This window comes from Schistocerca nitens, chromosome 9 (genome assembly GCF_023898315.1).
Source record: "Schistocerca nitens isolate TAMUIC-IGC-003100 chromosome 9, iqSchNite1.1, whole genome shotgun sequence".
Lineage (NCBI taxonomy): Eukaryota > Metazoa > Arthropoda > Insecta > Orthoptera > Acrididae > Schistocerca > Schistocerca nitens.
Window position 1 is genome coordinate 39,211,631 of NC_064622.1, and position 22,398 is coordinate 39,234,028.

The window sequence follows — 22,398 nt, forward strand, 5'->3', positions numbered from 1 at the left end:
CTGTCTATGAACACAGCCTCATGAACAAATCTACGATTATAGAACGCATGTTTTCACCGTCCATATTTGCGTTATTGCTGATACTTATTAGCTTAAGGCAGTGGTCCACAAGGCACGAATTCAATGCTGGAGACATCATCAGAGGCTTCAATGACTCTGAAAGCTGTTACAGACTCAAACTAGCTCGACAAGCCGACCTGTTTACACTGGGTGGTTATAATTAATGAACAGTTACTCAAGGAGGTCCAGTGCAAGCTGTAGTCATCGCATAGCAGCGAAACTTGGTACATATGAAGGGTTTATTTCAAAATAAGTATTTATACTTGAATATTTCTGGTATCTCAACTGCAGATTTTTCAGCGCTCATTTAACTTTAGGACTTATTCAGGGCTTATTTCAATACTGGTACAAGTCCATTTATCCGGAATGAGATTTTCACTCTGCAGCGGAGTGTGCGCTGATACGAAACTTCCTGGCAGATTAAAACTGTGTGCCGGACCGATACCCGAACTCGGGACCTTTGCCTTTCACGGGTAAGTGCTCTGCCAACTGAGCTACCCAAGCACGACTCACGCCCCGTCCTCACAGCTTTACTTCTGCCAGTATCTCGTCTCCTACTTTCCAAACTTTACAGAAGCTCTTCTGCGAACCATGCTGAACTATCACTCCTGAAAGAAAGGATATTGTGGAGACATGGCTTAGCCACAGCCTTGGGGATGTTTCCAGAATGAGATTTTCACTCTGCAGCGGAGTGTGCGCTGATATGAAACTTCCTGTCAGATTAAAACTGTGTGCGGGACCGAGACTCGAACTCGGGAACCGAGTTCGAGTCTCGGTCCGGCACACAGTTTTAATCTGACAGGAAGTTTCAAGTCCATTTTTGTTCATTCTGAGATACAGAGTCCTAAAGCTAAATGAGCGCTGAAAAATCTGCAGTTGAGATACCAGAAATATTCAAGTATAAATACTAAAGTTAAATGAGCGCTGAAAAATCTGCAGTTGAGATACCAGAAATATTCAAGTATAAATACTTTTAACTTTAGGACTCTGTATCTCAGAATGAACAAAAATAGACTTGTATCACGATTGAAATAAGCCCTTCATATTCTAATGCTTTAATACAAAACCGAGTTAGGCTCCAAGAAAATTAGTTCCAGTTTTGGCCACCAGGTTCAAATTTGGCACTGTACGCTCTTTGTATAAAGATATGACATCCACGCTGTCATTTGACAAGCCATAACGTCAACGAACCGTATGGCTATCGAGAATACATACCATGTGCTGTTAGTGAAAGTCTTTTACGTGAATGGCAGCCGCTACAGCGCTGCATTGAGAAAATATCGCCGAGAGCTCTGAGGCGAAGCATGATGTCATTAAATGGTTTAAAAAAGATTATAACGAAATTCGAAAACACTGTTAAGCCTGGCGTGGCACCTGGAAGAGGAAGGCGTCCTAACCCGGTTGAAGCTATTGACGAGGTTGCTGTTGGTGTAACCGACAAACCAGCATGTGCTAGTGCTCGTGCAGTGTAACCAGAATAGACCATCCCATGGTCAAGAGTACGGAAAGTTTTACATTGGTAGCCGTAAAAGTACAAGGTGGATTGATAAGGTAAGGAATGAGGAGGTTCTCCGTAGAAATGGCGAGAAAAGGAATATAGAAACACTAACAAGAAGAAGGTACAGGATGGTAGGACATCCATACAAATTCACTGCAAGCTCATTTTTCATAAAAAGTGGATCCTCATCTTTTTTTCCCAGCACCCTTCATATGGAAACATTTACATATGCCATTCTTCCATTCACACTACGGTCGCAGGTTCGAATCCTGCCTCGGGCATGGACGTGTATGAAGTCCTTAGGTTAGTTCGGTTTAAGTAGTTCTAAGTTCTAGGGGACTGATGACCTGCGATGTTAAGTCCCATAGTGCTCAGAGCCATTTTTCTTCCATTCAGAGCTCCAGATTTGAACCTGGTGGCCAAAATTCCAACTAATTTTTTTTCAGCATAAATCGGTTCCGCGTTAACGCATTGCTACACAGGGTGAACCATTTATCATGACCACAATAAATAAGTGTTTGTCCAGATGCAAGTTACAAAATGTTTCAAGCAAATGTTCTTTAGCCGTCAGGGGGACATCAATCAGCATGACTGCATTCGTTGTAACTTTGTTTTTTAGAAAAATATGAACAGAGGTATGACTTTTTTAAATGGCACTCAGTATTTTTTATTCGGTAATTCATTTCCACTCCTAAAGACCTATTCAAAAATGTATCACAGTGTACCATTCACTGAAACACAACGTTATTAATTACATAACACAACATTGACTTTGAGCCCAGGATCAAAAACTCGTCCACTTGCTGGAGTTGTCAGAAAACAAATGAAAACGAAGTAAAGGCATAACACAAAATTGATTTTGACTCTCCTGTATGATTGACCGGGAGTATAGCATTCAAAGGTGCTCAGAATGATGACCCTGGACACCGATACACTGCTGCCCTCATTGAATGAAAGAATTATTTACTGCTTCCAGTGTTGCCTGCTATTCGCGATGGACAACGTCTTTCATGCGTCCCCAAAGAAAAAAGTCCAGAGGATTTAAATCAGGAGACCTAGCAGTCCAAGTAACTGTTCCTCCTCGACCAATATATCTGGCAGGATACCTTCGGTTCAGAACACGATGTGCACGCAAGGCATTATGTGCTGGACATCCATCGTGTTGATACCACATAAGCAGTCTGGATCTTAACGGCACTTCATCCACAAGAGGAGCCGGCCGTGTGGCCGAGCGGTTCTAGGGGTTCTATGGGACTTAACGTCGGAGGTCATCAGTCCCCTAGAACTTAGAGCTTCTTAAACCTAACTAACCTAAGGACATCACACACATCCATGCCCGAGGCAGGATTCGAACCTGCGACCGTAGCAGCAGCGCCGTTCCTGACTGAAGCACCTACAACCGCTCGGCCACAATGGCCGGCTAGATCTTTAGGAGGAGAAATGAATTACCGAATAAAAAATACAGGGTGCCATTTAAAAAAGTCATACTGCTGTTCATATCTTTCTAAAAAACAAAGCTGCAACGAAGGCAATCATGCTGACTGATGTCCCCCTAACTTCTAAAGAACATTTGCTTGAAACATTTTGTAACTTGCATCTGGAAAAACAGTTATTTAGGGTGGTCAAGATAAATGGGACTCTCTGTATATACCAAGTTTTTAATTACAGCCCACACTGGACCTCTGTGAGTAGGTCCAGTTTAATTATAACTACCCAGGATACTGATTGTGTAATACCTGTAACCGTTAAATTCATTGACTTACAAATGAATATGAAAATATTTCCAAGATTTTTTAAAATTTCTGTGATGTTTTAATTTTGTGTAAATGTTATTTTAAAATTATGTCATTTAGTATAAATGCTAGGACGGCTTCTTGACTGGAAATGAAGGAAAAATATTCCTATGAAAATGTGCCCAAAAATCGACGGTGTGCGCGCAACAACAACAAATCGCCCCAGAACACAGTATAGGGCTCCATTGCATCCACGTCACAAAAGACGTTCGAGTAGAATTCTTCGAATTGCAGGTAATATAGATGGTAGTGGTTGTCATGCAGGATACACATAATCGTACTTCGGCTTAAAATATGTTGGTGGGCCACGTGCCTGGAGCTTGTGCTAGGGTTCGTCTCAATACCCTGTAGAATCCAGTCCTCCAAATCTGCTGAACCCACAGTCCGCCAACTCTCTGCACGTTCGTCTCCCTGAAAGGACCCGTGATCACACAAACGCCCAATAATGCCTTGAAATGTTGTGTGATGTGGTGGTGTCCCTTAGGGTACTCGTTTTGGTATAACCAGACATCATCTCGCCTTGTTCCCGACGTGAATACCCGACCATTCTGCTGCTTCAGTCACATTACCTGCACACACAAGGAATACACAGCACGTGGTTAGAGGAACTGTCATTCGTCAACACCATCTACCGAGGCAACGATGCATTTCCGGATAAACTTTAGAGTACCTCCATTTCAACTCAGGAATCACAGTACTGTAAGTAGTAGGAAATGACTGAGGGAAGCACCTCCGTAACAGAAATCTTAACGCGCGAAGTCAGAAGAAGTTACGGTGCGAAGTGATTCTGGAGGCACGATTGTGTGGCTAACATTTGAAACGTGAGTAGTACACTTTCACGCATAGTTACGTTTTAGTTTTGTCCATGAAGCAGTGTTTAGTAAGGTTTCTGCAGTATAATCGTCACAGTGTAGTGCTGTGTTACATTCGTTGCTTTGTACTGATTTACCAGCCTTGTTAAGATCCTACATGGATTCCATGATCAGTGCGAGCACTGCATCAAACTGAAGGTGTCATATAAAACCTATGTAAAATAAAGTGTTACATCAACAGGAATCATTTTAGTGATTTGGAAGTAGGCCTTACTTCAAAGTGCTCCATGTGTTAATTAAAGACTGTAATTTCACTTACTAGTAGTCACATAGGTACGTAAAGGTCTATTAAAAGAAAAGTTATACTGAAGTTATTTCACACGATTTAAACTTCTGACTAGATACCGAGATTACTATTAAGGTTATTGGCCATAATAGATTAAGGTTCGTAATCAATGAAAACTGTTTATTTATGTTGATATATATATGCTGCTAATGTTCACTCTTGAGTGTGTTGGCTATTGAAAAAGTTACAAGATAGAACAGATTCAAGGTCACCCCATGCTACAGTAATTGTATTAGTAAATTAACAGTGAAAATTAATTGAAAGTTTATGTGTTTATTCTTGAGGATTATGTGTATTTAAATGCTTGAACTGAAATACCAGATCCAATTGATAGCAAATTTTGGGCTCCGACGTGCAAAACATGTAAAAATGGTTCAAATGTCTCTGAGCACTATGGGACTTAACTTCTGAGGTCATCAGTCCCCTAGAACTTAAAACTACTTAACCCTAACTAACCTAAGGACACCACGCACATCTATGCCCAAGGCAGGATTCGAACCGCGCGACCGCATTAATAGTGTCAGGCAGTCGTTATTGTAAGAGCCTGTGAGTATGTTCATATCTGATTACAACCTTTCTTATTATTGAAGTGTGACATGATCCAGCAGATCTTTTAAACCAGGAAACCATTACAATAGAGTTCCTTGAAATTACTTTTGCCCCCTCTGGACTGGCGATCGTATTGCTTTTTCATAAGCACATATTTCTACCCTTGGTACAAACCGTTGGTTTCATTCTGTCTATAATCATTTCTCATTCTTTCAGTACTTAGCTTAAGAGGATACAACCACCTTACTATCAGTTTCACTATCACAGTTATATAAGATGCTGTCGAAGGTGTAGCATTTTAGGGTGGTTTCGCTCATACAGTATTCTCTCCATGATTTTATACAATGATGTAATTTCTGCTAGCATATGGAAGTTCCTTGACTGTGTGACATCTCCATGACGTAGTTCGCCATCTTAAGTACCAGGTGGTTACCACTGAAGACCAACTACTCACAGAAGTCGAGTGTGGGCTGTAATATTACATGACAGCGAAATTTCATTCATATTCTAATGCGTTAATACGGAACCGATTTACACAGGAAAAAAATATTTTGGCAAGCAGTTGTAAATGTGGCTCAGTACAGCATCGGGTCGACGAGTCCTCATATTGAACAAAATGTGTAAACACCGGTTAATAATAACATCATCATTATCCCTTTCTCACTGGTTTACCCTTTTCTGCGCCGGCGGTTGCAGCCGAGCGGTTCTAGGCGCTTCAGTCTGGAACCGCGCTGCTGCAAGGTCCATCAGTGTTTTGTGGGTGTACTATTAATTTTACACTTACGCAATTAGACGCAGCTCAAGCTGGCAATGGTTGGATTACAGTTGCTGTTGTTCGTTTTGATGGTAATAAAGTGAAGAATGTTACTGGTTTGGAAGCATTTAATGCAAGAGATGTAATATCTTACCGTACTTTTCATGTTGGAGAAGTGTATAATAGAGATTTGGGATTGTCATACTTTGTATCTAACCAGTCATTTTATTTAAGAACAAGAAATCATCGTAAAATAAGTGAACAAGAGAGTGTGTGTATATGGATGAAAGGTGCTGGAAGATGTGCTAAAGTCCAAGTGACTGTTCACATGGATGTGTGTGATGTCCTTAGGTTAGTTAGGTTTAAGTAGTTCTAAGTCTAGGGGACTGATGACTTCAGATGTTAAGTCTCATAGTGCTCAGAGCCATTTGAACCTTTTCTGCGCACGTCTTGTTCCTTATCCATTACATATGGAAACATTTCCATACATCTTTCTTGCATTCATAGCGCCAGATTTGCAGCTGGTGTCCAAAAATGGAGATATTTTTTTCCAATGTAAATCGGTTCAGCATTAATGTATTAGAATATCTACCAAGTTTCATTGCCACATGATAATTACAGTCCACTCTCTACCTCTGTGAGTAGCTGCACTTTATTTACAACCATCCGGTATGTAATGGCCCATTGAAATAGCTCCTGACGATGACGACAGAGGAAGTCGCCGAAACCTCGAGACTGACAAATCTGACTTGGCCAGGGCCCTGTGAAGCATTTATTCAAATTTTTGTTTTTGTTACAGATTAAACTTGGGAATTAGAAAAAACCCGATTTTTTACTATTAAAAAATTAGATGCATGATTAACAAGAACTCGGGCTTTCAGCTATTTGTAGCAGCTGTTAGAAGGGTTGTCTGTCCTATTTTTTTAATTTATTTCAATAATAATAATAATAATTATACAAACATAACCCACTTCCTTATACGATTAGTGGGTCCTAATTTGTTCAAACATCAATTGCAGCTAATTATAAGTTGAATTAATTTGTGAGCTACAGCTATAACTAATGACAATGGGCAGCTTCATTTCTACTATTATTATTATTAATATTTCATGTATATTATCTTAACTAAAACTCTACTGTCAGCAGCGTCACAGTTGTGTCAGAAATATATAAACCTACTTTAGTGCCTTGCCCATCAAGCTAATCCCGATGGGGGTGCCCCTGACACTGTGCAGGCCAAAGATGTTATTCGCTGCAGGTTCCTAATAACTAATTTCCTAATCTAAGTCCTACTAACTAGTTCTAACCTAAATCACATCCGGTGCTTTGTCTAGTATTGGTGATGTTGTTCCCCACACCCCCTAGTCCTGTACGTGGCGGATTCCAGACTACGAGGAAAGTCAGCCTATCCACGCGCAGGCAGTATAGGAGTAGAGCGCTTATTCACTATTTGGTATGTCTCAATTTTTACGTTAATTTATGTCCCTCAGGTATTCCTTTAACACTTTTCGTGATACCTCATCTGCTAGTTTGTTGAGAGTTTGAAAAGTGTCTTCTTGTCTTAGCAACTGGTATGTGTCGCGGTCAGGTAATTGGTCACGTAATGTGGAAGCAACGTCATTGAAAAGGGGGCACTCGTAGATCACATGATCGGGAGTACCCTCTGGTTCACCACATTCACACGCGGGTGTGGCCCTCTTCCCAAACCGACATAAATATGTCCGCTATAGCCCATGTCCAGTGAGAAAATGGATCAGTCCTCGAGTGGGTTCAAAGTATCTCATTTCCAGCCGTTCCCTAACGCTTGGAAGGAATTCTAAAGTTCTACGTCCTCTTTGATCCGCCTCCCATAGTTTATGCCACATGTGCTCGTCCCTTTGCCGTATCTCACCCTTATCCTAAACCCCAGTGCCTAAGATCTCTTCTGTCTTCGTGATGTTCCCTTTTTGACCCAGAACCACGCAGCCTGCTTTCTAATTTTGATGTCCAGGGGGCAGAGCCTCATTATGACTAATAGGGCTCTCCCTGGAGATGTTGCACAGGCGTGGCCGAGCAATTCTAGGCGCTACAGTCTCGAACCGTGCTACCGCTGCGGTCGCAGGTTCGAATCCTGCCTCGGGCATGGATGTGTGTGATGTCCTTAGGTTAGTTAGGTTTAAGTAGTTCTAAGTTCTAGGGGACTGATGACCACAGAAGTTAAGTCCCATAGTGCTCAGAGCCATTTTTTTGTTGTATAGGCCCCCACAGATCTGAGTATCATATTTCTCTGAACCCTTCTCACTGTCATGGCGGGCACAACCCTATTGAGCCTGTGTGCCCAGACTCCCGAGCCGTAACCCACTATTGATGTTAAGATACTGTTGTGGTATAATTTTATGAGATTAGGGTAAGGATGAAATCTTTTGTGTCCGAAGGAGACGAGATTGTTTAATGTTTGAAGGGCTTTCTGGGTTACGGTGTCAATGTGTTTCTCGAAGTTCCACCTTTCGTCAACGATGATTCCTAGGAGTAGGTATTAAAATCCATGGAGAAGAAATAAAAACCTTGAGGTTCGCCGATGACATTTTAATTCTGTCAGAGACAGCAAAGGACTTGGAAGACCAGTTGAACGGAATGGATAGTGTCTTGAAAGGAGGATATAAGATGAACATCAACAAAAGCAAAACGAGGATAATGGAATGTAGTCGAATTAAGTGGGGAGATGCTGACGGTATTAGATTAGGAAATGACACACTTAAAGTAGTAAAGGAGTTTTGCTATTTGGGGAGCAAAATAACTGATGATGGTCGAAATAGAGAGGATATAAGACGTAGACTGACAATGCCAAGGAAAGCGTTTCTGAAGAAGAGAAATTTGTTAACATCGAGTATAGATTTAAGTGTCAGGAAGTCGTTTCTGAAAGTATTTGTATGGAGTGTAGCCATGTATGGAAGTGAAACATGGACGATAAGTAGTTTGGACAAGAAGAGAATAGAAGCTTTCGAAATGTGGTGCTACAGAAGAATGCTGAAGATTAGATGCGTAGAGCACATAACTAATGAGGAGGTATTGAATAGGATTGGGGAGAAGAGAAGTTTGTGGCACAACTTGACTAGAAGAAGGGATCGGTTGGTAGGACATGTTCTGAGGCATCAAGGGATCACCAATTTAGCATTGGAAGGCAGCGTGAAGGGTAAAACTCGTAGAGGGAGACCAAGAGATGAATACATCAAGCAGATTCAGAAGGATGTAGGTTGCAGTAGGTACTGGGAGATGAAGAAGCTTGCACAGGATAGAGTAGCATGGAGAGCTGCATCAAACCAGTCTCGGGACTGAAGACCACAACAACAACAACGATTCCTAGGTACCGTGTCTCACGTCGCCGAAGAACCGGTGATCGCTCAAGTCTTACAGTAGGGTCTGTGCTGTTGCAGCCGCAGAAGGTGGAGAACCCGGCGTCGTCCCCCGCAGCGGCGGCTGGCGGAGAGTCGGCTGCAGGGTCGGCGGCTCCAGCTCCAGCTCAGGCTCCAGCTGCAGCGCCGGCGCGCCTGGAGGACCTGGACGAGGGCCTGCCGCCCGCCGAGCAGCCTCAACAGCCGGGCCTGAGCCCGCTGCCTCTGCCGCTGTCGCCGCTGGCGCCGCGGCCGGGCCAGAAGTTCGTGCTGGTGGGGCAGCCGCAGTTCTTCGGCAACTATGACGTGCTGCGCCAGCTCGGCCTGCAGAACATCGGCACGCGCGGCCTGCTGGCGGGCGGCGCCGCCCTCACGCCGGCCGCGCTGCTGCCGCCCCGCCACCTGGGCGGCAAGCCCGCCCCCGAGAAGCTCCAGCAGCGGCAGCCCGCCGACGCCGCCCCCGCCGTCCCCGAAGCCTCCGCCCCCGCAGCTGCCGATTCCTCGGACAGTGGATTCCAGAGGTACGCGGCTCCTCTACCGTTGAGACCACTTCGAGTAAAGTCACCAGCTACACTAAGGTGACAAAAGTCGGGGGATACCTCCTAATACTGCGTCGGACCTGATGTCTCAACACATGTCCTGTAATCTTTCCTCGTCTTCTTCTCACTGTTTTCCATGTACTCCTCTGTTCACCGATTCCACAGACAACTTCCTCATTTCTGATCCTATCAGTCCACAACAGCCTTCTGCAGCAATAACTCTGAAACGCTTCGATTCTGTTCTTTCCCCTTTTCCAACAGTCCATGTAACACTACCACACATTCTCAGAAATTTCTTCTTCAAATTAAATCTAATGTTAGATATAAGGAACCTTTCTTTTATCCTCTTTGTCGATATTTATCTGCTTTTTAGGCTTTAGTTGCTACGTCCATCATAAGTTATTTTTCTTCCACAGTAACAATTTCTTAACTTTGTCTAGTTCGTTGTCAGCAATTCTGATGTTAAATTTCTCGTTAAACTCATTTCTGCTAATCCCGTCACCTTCGCTTTTTTGTGTGGATGATTATTTTTCCGAAAGTCTGATGGTATTTTTTGAGTCTCATAGATTCAACACACCATTTTCAATCCTACTCCTAATGTTATTAGACATTTAAAAGGAATTTTATCGACCCTCTCTGCGTTCCCCCAGTATCTTCTAAAGACACCTAAAACTGGATCCCATACGTTTTCCATATCGACTTCCATTTCTTCTATCACGTTATCGGACACTTTCTTCCCCTCGTGGAGTCTTCAGTTTTCTCTTCCCACCTGTTCGCTCTTTCAACGGCGTTTAACAATGGAATTCCCATTGTACTGATAGTGTTGACGTCATTACTTTTATTTTCACATAAGATTGTTTTGACGTTTCTATATACTGAATCAGTCCTGCCGACTAACATTTCTTTTTCGATTTCTTCACATTCTTCCTGCAGCCCATACTCCTGGCTTCTGTGAAATTTCTATTATTTCTTTCCAGAGTGACGTATATTTCTGTATTCCTGAAGGTCTGTAAAAATTTTTAAACTCCTCTTTCTTCGTCTATCAATTGAAGTATTTCTTCTGTCACCCAAGATCACTGTACACTTACCTTCCTTGTACTTAAGTTTATCTGTGGAACATGTGTGACTGTTTCTTTAGGTTTTTCCACTCCTCTCAGAGTGAACTGTCCGCTGTGGTACTCATTATCTAATAATATGACACCTTAGAAAACTTTAAATACATTTCATTATTCCTCAGTACGTCAGCATCCCACCTCTTTGCACGTTGAATCTCCTCCGTTTCCATTGGACTTCAGTAGACTCTTTGTCTTCATTAAATTGTGATCCGAGTCTGTATCTGGACCTGGGTGTGCTTTAAATCTAATAACTGATTTCTGGATGTCTTTCTGACGATGATGTAGCCCAGCTGGAATTTTAGCATGTTTCTGAGTCTTTTCCAAGTATACCTCATCGTCTCGCGATTACTAAACAGTGTATTCGCTGTTGCTAACTGAATTTTATTGTAAAACTCAGTTAAACTTTTCCCTCTCCCACTTCTCCCATCGAGCCCATATTCCTCCGTAACTCTGTCTTCCTTGCTCTCTGTCGTACCACTTGCGAATCCATCATGATCAGTAGACTGTGATCTGCCTTTATATATTGAATTACCCACTCAGTATCCTCGCATACTTTTTCTGTCTCCTCATTTTCTGCTTTTGACCTTGGAGTTTGTTTGCTGTCAACTCTGATGAGAACAACCTGTCATTGAACTGTTCACATTAACCCGTTCTATGCCGTACCTTCCCACGACGAATCTCACTCCCGGTAAGCCATATTCTGCTACTGTTCCTTTCCCATATTCATCTGACCATAAATCCTTATCGTCTTTCCATTTCAGTTCACTGACCCCTATTATATGTGAACTGAGCCTTCCAGTTCCGTTTTCAGAACTTTGTAACTTCCTTACCGCCTTAGAACTTCGGACATCCCACCTCCGACTCATAAGATGCTAACTTCGCTTTGGTTATTTAATCAGTTCCTCCCTCTTCAAAGTCCGCTCTCGGAGATCCGAATGGGGAATTAATTCGTAATCTTTCGCCAGTTTTTCAGTTACAGGGTATTTGCCGTGTAGATAGACACTGTGTGTCTTTAATGCGGTGCCTCTTGCATGATCATGCTGCTGATCATTGCTGATTCCTCAGACATTTAGGGACAGTTTCCTACCGCAAGGAATTTTTATTCAACATTTAAACACCGCCTGCTTTCGAACCTTAAATTCAGGACGTTTTGATTACTAGTTAAAGACGCTACCCCTAGACCACTGCCGGCCGGTGTGGCCGTGCGGTTCTAGGCGCTTCAGTCTGGAACCGCGTGACCGCTACGGTCGCAGGTTCGAATCCTGCCTCGGGCATGGATGTGTGTGATGTCCTTAGGTTAGTTAGGTTTAAGTAGTTCTAAGTTCTAGGGGACTGATGACCACAGAAGTTAAGTCCCATAGTGCTCAGAGCCATTTGAACCATTTGTGCCTAGACCACTGGTATTTCAATGCGTCTAACCAATACCTGAAGATGTGGAGTTAAGTGCCACTCTGAGATGAAGAGTTTGGCACAAGAGTGGAATTCGTAGCAGATCCCATCCGCCAACATACAAAGTGATAACTTAAAAACACAAAAGGGAGAGGAAGACTCATAACACTTCGATGCAATACAACAGTCTATTAATTTGCTACCGATTTCGGATATTGCACTCGTGGTCTAGGAGTAGCACCTTTGAGTAGTAACCAAAACGTTCTTGGTCCCGGATTCGAACCCCGCCAGTACTCAAATATCCATATGCTTACTATAAAGGTCAGAATGGAATTGATTTGCTTCTGACTTGCATAGTAAGTATACGGATATTGTGACTTTCATCTACCGTCACTGTGTGATGCATGTATTACCAATTTTAAATGGTTGTCATTAACATCAGGCACTTTCATTTCAGCCTCAATAGGTCAAGCTTGAGAATGAACCAGTCGGTTCGGATATGGTCGCCAGAATACTGGTACTGCAACTATGATAGATTTACAATAAACTCTTCATGGAATTTATTTTTTATTACCTCCAACCCATTCTCCTATATCGTGTCGCAATTTTCACGATGATTTTAAACATCTTGCTCCCCTTTAAGTTATAAAACGTTACGTCTAGCTTCACAGGCACTATGAAATAGTGTCTAGATTTACTAAGTCTGCTTCTATTATCAAGCTTGACATCAGTGCTGTCTCTCTAGTGCCTTTACGTTTTGAGTAATACTTCACGATTTTGAGGATAAATACGAAACTAATTAGAAGAATTCACGATTTCATTGAATGAACTATATCCAGAGAGCTTCATATATTTATCTTATGAACTACATAAGAGTAGCCCAGCTATAAACATAGCTAACTCCGTTAATCGTCATTTCTGATGACAGTACGCAGGTAGTAGAGCACATTAAACAGAGTAGTTTGAGACACGAATGTATGGTCGTAAACCAATATTCAACTTTCCAACTGACATAAAGGACTTATACTACATATTAAAAAAGTCAAGGGAGAGCAACTGTTCTGAGAGACAAACGACAGTTTCGCTTCAGGCGTAACACCTGACACTAACGTTTTGTCACACTCTCGCTGCCGCCGGCGCATTCCCTTGTAGACGTTAGAGTGTAACTGAAACACCACCACTCCCTACACAATGTATTATTCTGTGTTTACATTTCATGAGGTGGCTGGCGGATGAATATTGATGAATTATCTCCCACGAGATACAACACCATTTTATTCCAGTTCCACAATTCTCTTCCGAAAATTTTGACCAGCTATCAGAGCGCTGAATGATCCCGTTACTTGTAAGTTTCTAACCAAGGAGATACCTTTTATCAAATATGGATAGCGCTGCTTACGAAGCTTTTCCCTGTACATTCAGTCTGGATTCTCGGCACTACATCTTCTGTCACCATCTTCCTGTAACAATAAATCTTCCATAATTAATCATGAGTTGTCAACAATGGTACGTGGACGCATCACAGATATTTTTGTTTTGTTTCCACGGTGGTACCACCAGCTTCGAAGTGTCAGATAGGTGTTCCTTAAGAAACAAAAGTACTTTACAAATCCGAGCTTCATACGCATGTATGTGAACTGTTGCTGTGCTCTTTTGGAAGGTTTGCAGGCTACCGTGAATTAATCTCTACATTGTTGTCAAAACGTTTTGTATTCATAAATTTATTTAGGTATGGTAACAGAAAGTCATCAAGGAGTGCCACATCGGGTGAAAAAACTCAATTTTCCCCCCGTTCGTACTTCATTCTCTTACTTCGTCCGTCATCAAACCACCTTCCTGGGATAATACATTCTCGTGGTTTTTCCAGTTTCACAGTCTCATTTCATTTCTTTACATGGGAGCAGAAGGCTTTTTCAGTGTTCGCCATTTGTTTAGCCCGTTTACATCTATATAATCTTAGCGAAATATTAAACATAATTTGTGGCTTTTAGTGAGGAACTAGCGATCCCTACCCACTACATCGACTGCTGTTTCATTTTCTGTGTAAGTAGTAGCTTACCGTCTCAGCCTTTAAAAAAAAATTAAAAAAAAAGAGAGAGAGAGAAACATTTGCACAAATTGGATTTTTCCTACTATCCAAACATTCCAGTAAAATTCTGTTTCGCACACATGCAATTGTTTGACGTTTGTCATACGCCGCACACATTTTGTGTGAAGTTCGCTTATAGTCAGTTGTCTATGTGAGAAGTAAGTTTCTTCTGATATGTCTGCAGCGAAAGCTATTCCATATATGTTTAGTTGTCGATTGTCCGCAACTGCTTTTCTCTCTATCTCTCTCTCTCAAACTTTTCGTCACTAGTTGACGTGGCATTAAAGTATCTACAATACAACAAGGTCCACATCTTAATCAAGCTGCCATCTCTTAACTGTTTTACATCAACGAACACACTCCTTACTAACCTCCACTAGTTTTATGACGGAAGGGTGTTCCTGTTTTTCTATTAAACAATCGGATGGGTGTTCCCGTTTATCTATTAAACAATACAAATCTACCTTACAATGCAGTATAAAAGTAATTACACCTCAAACCATGTCGACAAATACGTTATTGTGGAACATATTCCAACATGACAAAAACAAAATCTTATCGATACCAATTTCCTTTCTGTGCTAGAAGGTGAAATTTTCACTCTGCCCTAATAATTAACCATTTACGTTTTGAGACACACAGTGATAATAAATTCGAAGATTTCACAGTAACTGATCTCACAACACACTGCAAATAACATCCGTTAAAGAGTACATTGTCTTATCTAAGCTACAAAGTAGCTAATTTGAGTTGGTTGGTTTTATTACCAGTGTACTGGGAACTGGACCTTTTTGAGACCGGCTTTCTAATGTTAAATTTCACTGTTCTGTAACACGCTAAAAGTAGACTTCCCCAGAATCGTCACCTCAATACCTGACGTAACCAATAATTTAGAATTTAAATGTATTTTGCTACATTTATAATTATAACTAATAAATTTATCTTGTCTATTTGTACCATGTGAAATACTGTAGCTGTTACTGTTATGGTAGTGGCGATGGGATGGAATGCAGAAGGAGCTCATAAATTAAGTATTTCTCCGACAACGTAACGTTCAAATATGCATATGAATGTTCACAGTAATTACAAAATTGGAATTGCATTCCGTCACCATGGCAGTGGTTAATACTCAATATCGTAAGGAAATAGCGTACTTAGATCATATGATACAAAATAAGAAGTTCACTTTCTTCAATCGATAATCGAGAGGAAGATTGAAGGTAAGAGATGAATTGGCAGGAGAAGGATGTCATGGCTCCGCGACGTCAGACAGTGGACAAGAATAAGGAATGCTGGAGACTTGATCCATACTCAAAGACATAGAGAAGACTGGGCTAATGCGATCGCAAACATCCATTAGTGGATACGCAGCAGAAGAAGAAGATTGTATTAACAATTATAAATAATATACACTAATTTGCTAAAGCTTCGAAATATTGTATTATCAAATCAAATTAGTGTTAGAATAAATCATATTAATTGTGTAATATAGAAATGATACTATGCATCTGATAAAGTTTTTGGTATAATCCAATACTACTTCTGAACCTACGAACATTATTTCAGAGAAAGCGCCTTCTGCGGAGACTACCAATATGACAGTTCTGTACGGCGGGTAGCATCTATAGAGCTCTGTAGGCTAAACTGCTGCATTCGATCACAGTGGCATCAAACGTATTCAGATAGTTCTGTTTGTTACAGCTTTTGCCTTTTACTCATAAGTGAAGGTATTTCAGTAGGTAAATTACTTTTTGGTGCCTTTTCGAGAATATGGTTCATTCAATTTGAAGATTATCTTTATTGATATTAGTGTGAACAATAACCTGAAGAAAAAGTAGAGTACGTAATGACATTTTTTAAGTCACCGCAAATGAAATACTGTATCAGTAAACATTACATATTAATAATTACGAAACTGTTAATCAATATAATATTAACTTAATACATGAATAAGTTCTAGATTTCTCGTGGTTGCTTTTTTCTAATTTCAGGAGGAAATATATTTGGAGACTGATAGCAAAATATTGAAATGCAATTACGTGTGTTTCTAATTTCAAAACTATTTGCTTCAATTTCGTTGCTTTTTATTTTAATAGGTGTATAGGTACAAAAAGTATAACCTTTCCCGCGGATTTTGATATAGGGGACCTTTCACACATTTAAATTCCGGTGGACATGTAATTGTGTATTTCTGAGTACATCATTAATTATAAACTTCAAGGAATAGTTTCCTGTGCATTTATTCTTCATGAAATTATTCTATTGATCTGTTGTTATTAAGAGCTACTAATAGCACAAATTTTCCAGTATGGTTACAGTCAAAAAGTATACCATACGTGAAAGACATAACGATTCTGTTCTGTACTGACTAAGTCACGCCTCAATCCTTTACTATTATATTGAAAAAGAGACGTGAGAGATAAACAGTATAGACAAGAAGAGACTAGTATGTGAAATGGAAGGAGCATACTGAATATTAGGCTGGTAAATAATAAGTGGAGAGAGAAAAGTATTTTATGGCATAACTTGACTAAACACAGCTATATGTTGACAGGTTGCACCATGTGATATCAAGTAATAGTTGATTTGGTAATGAAGGGAACTAACTACAGAATGGTAGTCTGCACAGAAGGCGATGCCTCTGAAATAGTGTTCGTAGGTTCGTGAGTAATACTGATTTATACCAAAAACTCTATCAGATATCAAGTAACAGTTGGTTTGGTAATGAAGCCAACTAAGGCGTTGGACAAAAACATAGGAACATCTGAAGAAGAGCTTGCTTCAACATGAACGCACATGATACACAAAGCTGCTCGTTGTGCTGTTATTTTTGACAATGAACGGTACCTGTTCAATGTCCTCAATACGTTGCAAGTGTCAGTCGGGTCAGAACACTGTTCTGATTAATTGTGAGTGCATTACGTCGAAGCTAACTGAAGTCGAAGGTAGGAAAATTGTTGGCGCTCATATGGTGGGTGCTTCTGTAACCAGGCAGCTGAAGTGTTTCGTGTTTCAAGAAGTACCATATCGAAGCTTTATATCGCGTGCAGGGGAAGCGGGAAAACATCAAGTGCTAAGTCACAACGCGGACGAAAATGTGTGTTGCGTGATCGTAACGGACGATCATTGAAGCGGATTTGACGAAAAGCAGGAGGATGCAGCTGCAAACCTGACTGCAAATCTGAATGTGGCACTCGCGGACCCTGACAGCACCAAAATAACACGAAGTGAGTTCATTAACTGGGAATTACAGGGCGAGCTGCAATTTCAAAACCACTCGACAGTGATGGAAATGTAATCGGAAAACGTTGTGCCAAAGACGTAAAACCTGTACTGTGGAGCAATTGGAGAAAACCATTTGGTCGGATGAGCCCTGTTTCACACTGTTTCAAACTTATAGCCAAGATTATGTCCCAGGACTGAAACATGGAGGAAGTTCGGTGATGATTTGGGCAATCATATTTTGGTATTCCTTGGGGCCCATGAGTAATCTGCATTACTGCCAAGGGTTATGTGAATATTTTGGCTCATCAGGCTAATCCTTTGGCATAGTTTTGGTTCATCAATGGTGCTGCTGTGTTCTAAGATGGTAGGGCTTCTGTTCACATAGCTCGCATCGTCCAGGACTGGTTTCGTGCTCACGACTATGAACTGTCGCGTCTTCCCTGACACCACAGTCACCAGATCACAATTGTTGAGTCTTTGTGGGCTACTTTGGAGGGAACTGTGCTTGATGGCAATCCACCTCTGTCGTCGCTGCCTGAACATGCCTCCCCTGAAACCAAACGGGACATGTATTTATCCATTCAGAGACGACTGAAAGCTGTTTTGAACGTCAACGGTTTACGTACACCGTGTTAGACATAGTAATGTGTTGCGTTTTTGGAGTTTCCATATTTTTGTCCACCCGCAGTAAGTGCCTGTGTGAGGTAAGGAAGGGACAGAAATTGCAGAGGAAGACTCGGGGTTGTCGACAGCGCTCCAGTTAAAGTGTACTTCAGCTGCAGTAGTCATATAGCAACGAAGAGAAGTGCACAGGATAAACTAGTGTGGAGAATTACAGCAAACCTACAAAGCCTACAATAACAGAATAACTATTTCAAATGAAACCATTTTGAATATTAGACAACTTAACCATCGACGTTACCCTTTCATATAGCATATAAGGGAAGATCATGAACAGAAGCCAGCAGTTAGTCCCCCTGAAAAGGACCACAGCAACGACAATCGAAACGTCGTTGGTCCTCTTTAGTGCGACCGCTGCAAAGACAGCAGAAACGCGAGTGGTTTGGACGTTTTAATGTTTTATAATGATGCTGTCTGATCTCTAAAACCATTTTTTCCAGATCACACTGACCCTTGTAATCACGCCTTTTCCTACGAAAATATTATTCTTTTACATTTGCTTTAATTGCATCTCAGACAAAGGCGAAACACACAGGCGTGAAGCGTAGAGATAGAGTAAAAACAAGTTTTACAAGTTTTTCTAAAGGTATATTATACTTGTTGCCACCAATCTATCAATGGCACTGAATCACCAAATTTAAAATTGGCTTATTTCTTTCCGAGCAAAACAATAAATGATTGACCAGCTCTTAGCACGATACGTAGCACGATGCAAACGATCTGAAACTTACGTCAGCATGTCAAGGATAAATTGGTTTTACTTCTCAGATATCGGACTTCGTATGTAGTAAAATTCAGGTACTTTTTGTTAATGATAAATCGAAAACATGTTTACTATATTACGCCATAGAACAACGCGTCTTCATAGTACCAGACCGCAACAACGACCTGGTATTCAAGTTGCTTTCCAATCCTCAGTAAATTAAATTATGTTAAGGCGGGGTAGGACGTCAAACGGGCCGACTTGGAGCAGGAGAGGCACCACAGGACATTTTAATTTCCACTGTCTATACTTCTACAAATATATTCATAAAACTTTGAAAGCATTACCAGAAAGGATTCAGGATTCATACTCATAGTAATGGAAGCTCAAAAACGTCACAAAATATTTTTTTTACATGTGAAATGTCATCATTTTTTCACTTACTACTGGCTGCATTGGTTGCTATAGGTACACTTTTCTTCCTATGTAAGAGAGATTCTTCGATGAATTTTGCACAGCATACAAACTATAGTTACATGTGTATGAAACTCTAGAGTTTATTTCATTTATGAAAAAATGAATGAACTGTTACATTTTAAACTTCTTGTTTAGAAGAAACTCAAATTTTATAGTTAATTAACTCAATTTCTACCATAGTTTCTAATAGATTTGGAAAATTCTAGAGTTTCATACACCTGTAAGTACTGCATGCATGCTGTGCAAAATTCACCGAAGAATCTCTCTTACTTAGGAAGAAAAGTGTACCTACAGAAACAAATGCAGCCAGTAGTAAGTGAAAAAAATGATGAAATTTCACATGTAAAAAAAAAGTTATTTTGCTACGTTTTTGAGCTTCAACTACTATGAGTATGAATCCTGAATTCTTCCTGGTAATGCTGACAAAGTTTTATGAATTTATTTGTAAAAGTATAGACAGTAGAAATTAAAATATCCTGTGGTGCCTCTCCTGCTCCAAGTCGGCCCGTTTGATGTCCTACCCCCCTTAAGATTCAGATTTCAGTGCGAAATGGTAGTCTAGATCTAGTTAAATTGATATTATTTTGGTATTACCACAGACACAATATGAACGAACGTAAACTGATCGTTGTCACTAGGAAAAACAGAACAGAGTAATATCTGCCAAAAACCATAGAGATTAATTAAATAATGTCAAAGGTAACATTTCCTTCCCTGTTCATGTATACACATATCTTACTAAACAAACAACGTAAACATATTAATATCAATTCGTACTCTTTCCTTGTGTTTCCAGCACAGAATTATATTTAGCTTTCAGAATACGTCCAGATAATGTAAACAGATGAGCTACTGTGTACTGTATTTTTGTGATGGCCATTTGCGCAAGCTGTTTTATGTTTTTAAATATTGTAGTTATCAGAAAACATGCCACGGATAAATTTTTTGTATACGCCAGGTACAGCCAGCAAGGAGCACTGCTGTCGCAGCGTCTGCGCGACATCGCCGCCGCCAGCGGCGACTCCCCAGCTTCCGATGATTCGAGCAGCAGCGAGGAGAAGCCGACGGAGAGCGAGGACGCCGAGCAGGTGGTGGGCGCCGACCCGCCGGGCCCCAGCGTCGCTCAGGTCAAGCCGCAGGCGCTCGCGCTCGCCGGACCCGGGGGCGTGGCCGCCGCCGCCCCCATGGGCACGGCGCTCGTCGGTCCCGGCGGGCTTGCCGTCGCCGCCCCCGCCGCCACCGCAATCGCCGGCCCCGCGGGCGGCACACCTCCCATCGGGATAGTCCCGGCGTCGCAGGCCTACAAGCAGTACCTGGAGGCCCAGAAGGTAGTCGAGAACCACAGGAAGCAGCAGCAGCAACAGCAAAACCGTAGACCCGCCTTCATCGCATACAACGCGTAGAGCATACAAAAGGGAATCAACATAACACTTCTGAAGGCTTCCTAGTCCATTTTAGCACTGAATCCTAAGAAATTCCTTTACAGAAAGTTGCTATTAGTATTAAAATCCCGCCCCCTCCCTACCACCCTCCCCACAGATCCACACACATGCCTTTGTTATCATTGATATATCGCTGCCCTGCGCTACTAAGGTTCCTTTCCTGATGAAGCATTGAAGTCTCCACTGTACTTGTGTCAGAATACAACATATCGATGCCCTGCGTTACTAAGGTTCCTTTCCTGACGAAGCATCGAAGTCTCCACTGTACTTGTGTCAGAATACAATTCGCTCGTACAAAAATATCTGACAAAAAAGTTAGTAGTAGACCGGACACCCTCCCACTCCACCTAACAGTACAAATGACTGCTTTGGAGTTTCTGTATCCAGGTCAGTCAAACAAAGGACACGCAACATTCTTCAGGCGTGAGAATTGAAACAAACACTTACTGTTATTCCCCTTAACTGCGAGTACATGAAATCTGAGTTCCTTGCTTCTGACGTGTCTTGTTTATAAAAATACACGAATTGTCGTTCAACTCTCAATAGTTTTGCTTCTTTTCAACTGAAATGGTGTTCTACAAGTTTTGTAAATTTCATTTCAATAATTGTTTTTATGTTCATTAGACAGCAGCAACTTTCCAGCCCCATATTCCTTCCATACACGATTCCATGTCGAGCTTTCAGGATAGTCCAGTGCTCTGAGACGGTCTTCGATTACACGTGCTTCCTATTTGGGTGCAGTCCGCAGCCACTGCAGCTGACCTGCAGTCTCAACTTACGAGACGACGTCAGCTCTCGGTCAGGACAGCTTGTGACGTTTGTGACTTTTAATGACTTCTTAGTGTTTTTAACAGGGAGTGACTTCCGTTTCGACAGATGACTGTCATGACTTTGCGACTATTTGACTTCTACTACACAGCAAGATGAACTGTGTGACTTACTTTGTGTGGAGACTGCACCAGCTGTCATGATTTCATGAGAAATTTTGCTGGCAGACAGCACCCTTTATTTATACTTTTTTATTGTGAATATTGCAACTTGAGTGACAGTGAAAATTGTAATTCAGGCGTTACTGTAGTGGCGTGTGAAATCTTAAATAAAATTGTTGCTAAATGCTAGAACAGTTGTTTCTTTCTATCTGCCCTTTATATCAAATTCTCTATCTCCTCTAATATAAAAATGTATTGCCTGGCTATTCCTACTGACCAATTAAAATTTGTATACTAACTTCTCACAATATCTTACCCCACCTATCTGGTGCGAAAGCAACAAATTTGCTTTGCTGCGTAATGTAAACATTTTTTTTTTCCGGAGAACTTGCAATTATCGAAATATTTTAGCTTCGATAAAGGGATACATTTTTTCTCGCATACAAATTATTGAAGTACAGGTGACATTAATGGCTGACAGCACAGATCATCTCCCATCTTCAACATCGTTTTAGACATTTGGACAGTGTTGTTATTAACATTCTTCTTTATCACTGCATTTATCTGATACGAAATGTGTCTTCAATTCAGCTGTTTATAAAACAACAATCTGCTAATTCATACTG

General features: G+C 41.2%; 1 protein-coding gene across 2 annotated transcripts in view; it reads left to right on the forward strand.

Annotated features, from left to right (window-relative positions):
- Nucleotides 1-21,964, forward strand: part of LOC126203679 (translation initiation factor IF-2-like) — an 82,990-nt gene extending 61,026 nt beyond the window's left edge. The window contains exons 4-6 of one of the 2 annotated variants that reach the window (XR_007540347.1): nucleotides 9,226-9,704; nucleotides 20,360-20,994; nucleotides 21,074-21,964. Coding sequence is in view for 1 of the 2 variants with exons in the window: in XM_049938044.1 (XP_049794001.1) it covers nucleotides 9,226-9,704; nucleotides 20,360-20,804 (924 nt within the window). In the remaining variant the exon portion in view is untranslated. Of the gene's footprint in view, nucleotides 1-9,225; nucleotides 9,705-20,359 lie in introns of both variants that reach the window. The other variant, XM_049938044.1, reaches the window with a different exon arrangement.
- The last annotated feature ends 434 nt before the right edge of the window (nucleotides 21,965-22,398 follow it).